Source organism: Cyprinodon variegatus, unplaced genomic scaffold (genome assembly GCF_000732505.1).
Source record: "Cyprinodon variegatus isolate N-32 unplaced genomic scaffold, C_variegatus-1.0 Scaffold636, whole genome shotgun sequence".
NCBI lineage: Eukaryota > Metazoa > Chordata > Actinopteri > Cyprinodontiformes > Cyprinodontidae > Cyprinodon > Cyprinodon variegatus.
In genome coordinates, this window is record NW_015151089.1 from 81,403 (window position 1) to 84,569 (window position 3,167).

Here is a 3,167-nt window from a genome sequence, read left to right on the forward strand (position 1 = left end):
CCATGTAAAAAATGTTGTATTCTCTCTCTCTGCTGTGTTTCAGTGGGTCGACAGACCACGGCCCCGGCTGCTGTCAGCGGGGTGGGAGGAACAACCGCCGGCATCGTGGAACAAGGTGAATCCACCTCAGATGTGAACATTTGAACCCTCCTCTCCATCCCTTCCTTAAGGCTGTAAAATCACTTGACACTCTCTCAGATCTCACTCAGTTCAAATATAACCTTCCAGAGTCGCATCACTCACCCTCTCTTGGCTTGTTTTAATCTCTCTATAAATCTTTCTCCTAATGCATCTTAAATACTTGCCAAGGTAAGCAGCTTCCTCACTCATCTTCAAGATGAGTGTATTGATTATTCATCTCTTTTCAATTATGCTAGGAATATATGGAGTGAATGTTGTTCCATTATTGTTGCAAGCACAGAAACCTTTTTGTAAATGGAAATTTGGAAAATATCCAATCTTGATATAAACTTAGAAATGTTTTATATATATATATATATATATATATTAAAAAAGGTTTTAAATTTGTCGGATTTGTTTTTTTCAATAATTTTTTCTCCACTTTATTTTTTCATATATATTTTTTTATTATATATTTTCGGGGGTTTTTTGGTCAAAATTCAGCTTTTCATATTTAGTTTTACGAACTGAATTATTTAAAACTGCATTTCTCAGATCACATTCTCTTTACTTCAAGGTAAATACTAATGTTGCTCTTGACACACAGATTGACCAATGAAAATCATTGTTACTAATGTCAAGGAGACCAATAGAAACGTGTCTTTGTTCCTCAATCCAGAGGAAATCCCACCGCCAGAAGTGAAGAGAATGAAATCTGGAAAAGAAGAATAGAAAGAATGTGAACATAAAAAATTATAAAAAAATGTAACATTAAAAAAAATATATATATAAAGTATGTAAAAAAAAAAGATTTAAAATACAATAAAAAAAAACTATTTTAATAATTACATTTGAGGAAAAAAAACTACAGAAAACAGCAATCAGCGCTTTTTAAAAAAAATCTCAATTTACTAAATATGTTTGCTTTACAATTTTTTATTTAGAAGATTTCTTCTTTGCTTTCAACAATAATGAAACAAAAGTCACTCCATAGAACTGGGAGGCAAATGCATGAAGAGTTGTCCAAATGCAGGATTTAAATGTCAAGCTTTAAACATAAAGGGGTAAAAAGTTGCCGTGTTGGATGCTAGCTGCACACAGAGCTTCGGTGTCACTCTGATGAGGGATTAACATCAGCCCTGTTAGTCTCTCTGTCATTGTTATTATTACAGAAAAAGCCTTTCAGCACCGGAGCAATGCTCTCTGGCTTCCTACTGTGTTTATATGCCTTCAAATCCTCCTGCACCCATCGATGAACTCCAGCCTACTCTAGTGCTTAACAACCCATTATCCTTTACCTGCAGCTCTATTCCACTTCCTCCATAGCTCCATTCCTAATCCTCCCGAGTAGCTGCTGCTGTGTGTGCAGCTGTGTATGACTGCGTTAGGATTATATAGAGAATTAGACTTTTTTTCCCCCTCATGGATGATGCCCACTGCTTATCTAATGCTCTGAACAGCAAATCAGGTTTAGGAGGAGCCAGTCGGACGGATATATTTTCTATGTGTTGTTTGAGTAAGTTTTTGGGTGATTTTTTTATTTTTTTTTAACGAGAGGATTTTTTTCTTTTTTTTAACACTTATTTGTTGTATTTTAATCTTGCTTTTAAGCAAGTTTTTTTCTCCTTTTTTTTGCTGTGCATGCATGGATAACTGCATGTGCATCTTTGTGAGCAAACTTTAGGAGTTGTGGTGACACATATGTTTATGATGTGTACTCTTCCATCTGAGGGTGTGTCGTTCTGCCTCTCTGCAGCAGCCAAGAGTCTCCTCAACAAGAAGGCGGATGTCAAAGTAAGCTACATTTTATCCCTCATTTGTTTCCTGTACATTCATATCTCAACATCCTGCGTTGATTTTGAACGATTCATTTTAAGTCATTGCAAATTGTAGTTACGTATACGTTGTCAGATCAGTGCAAAGTTTTGGGCTTAAAGGCAGGAGTCATTATTGTGCAATACTTTTTAAATCATCCTCAATCTGTAAGACTCCAAGCAGGCAGCAGGACTTTTTTTGCAAAAGATGTTTGATATCTGTTTTAAACCTCTCTGCCATGAAGAGGAGACATTTAGTTATGATTTATCATAATAGGATCAAACACAGCAATCCACTCTAACAGTCCTTAATTTGGCTTAGTGGACGCCATACCTTGCTACAAACATTTTTCACACAGAATCTTCCCTTGGTGCCAAAGCAAATCTCATTAAAGAATTAATTTCTGCTGAGTTTAACTCCCCAAAGAGACATCTGAGGTGCTGAATGGACAGTTATTTTTCAGACATTGCTGCATTGTCATCTGAATCTATCGTGGTTTGGAGAATCTGGTGTGTTTTTTCTGCAGTACGCTGCGTGGAAACCTGTGTTTTGTATGTGGCGTAAGAGCATGCTGAGCGTGCATGAGTCAGTGTGTACATTCTGGATGTACAGCTCTGGGAAAGCTGTGTAGCTAGTCAGCTACAAATTGCATCTTATTAAAGAAAAACAGCAACACTTATAAGGAACACAAACATGTCCACATTCTTATTTTGCGGTTCTACTTGGTAATCCTGACTACTATTTCCTTCATTTAGAGAGCCTGCTAAAAACCCAAGGCTCTTAATGCAATCCGGAGAAACTTAAATAGGATTATAAATTTTGATGAGAAGCCAAGGGAAGAAGATTGAAAGTACGGAGGACCAGAAGAGTCAGTCAAAAAGAAATAGAATAATTTTAGATTTAACATTTAACTTTTCCTTTTAGATTTTCCATTTAAAAAGCATGATGCTATTACACAATTTAGATTAAATTGGAAAAAACAGATTGTATTAATGAACCCATTATTAAACACTACAATTTGAAAATGTATTTTCAAATCGCATTTTTAATGGCAATTTAAAAATACATTCATTAATCTAAATATAAACAGCTGTGTTTGTAATACATAAAATACTCCTTTTCCACTTATTGTTTTTATTTATTTGCTGTTTCAAATCGTTTTTGGCTTTACTCAGAGAGCAATTCAGGCCCAATCCAAATGCACCCCCTACTTTCAACCACTAGCTCTCACC

General features: G+C 35.6%; 1 protein-coding gene across 1 annotated transcript in view; it reads left to right on the top strand.

Annotated features, from left to right (window-relative positions):
- The window catches only part of LOC107096604 (calcium/calmodulin-dependent protein kinase type II subunit beta-like), a 117,067-nt gene that overhangs the window by 70,729 nt on the left and 43,171 nt on the right, over positions 1 to 3,167 (top strand). The window contains exons 12-13 of the mRNA XM_015393336.1: positions 14 to 115; positions 1,877 to 1,914. Of these exons, the coding sequence (XP_015248822.1) occupies positions 14 to 115; positions 1,877 to 1,914 (140 nt within the window). The remainder of the gene's footprint in view (positions 1 to 13; positions 116 to 1,876; positions 1,915 to 3,167) is intronic.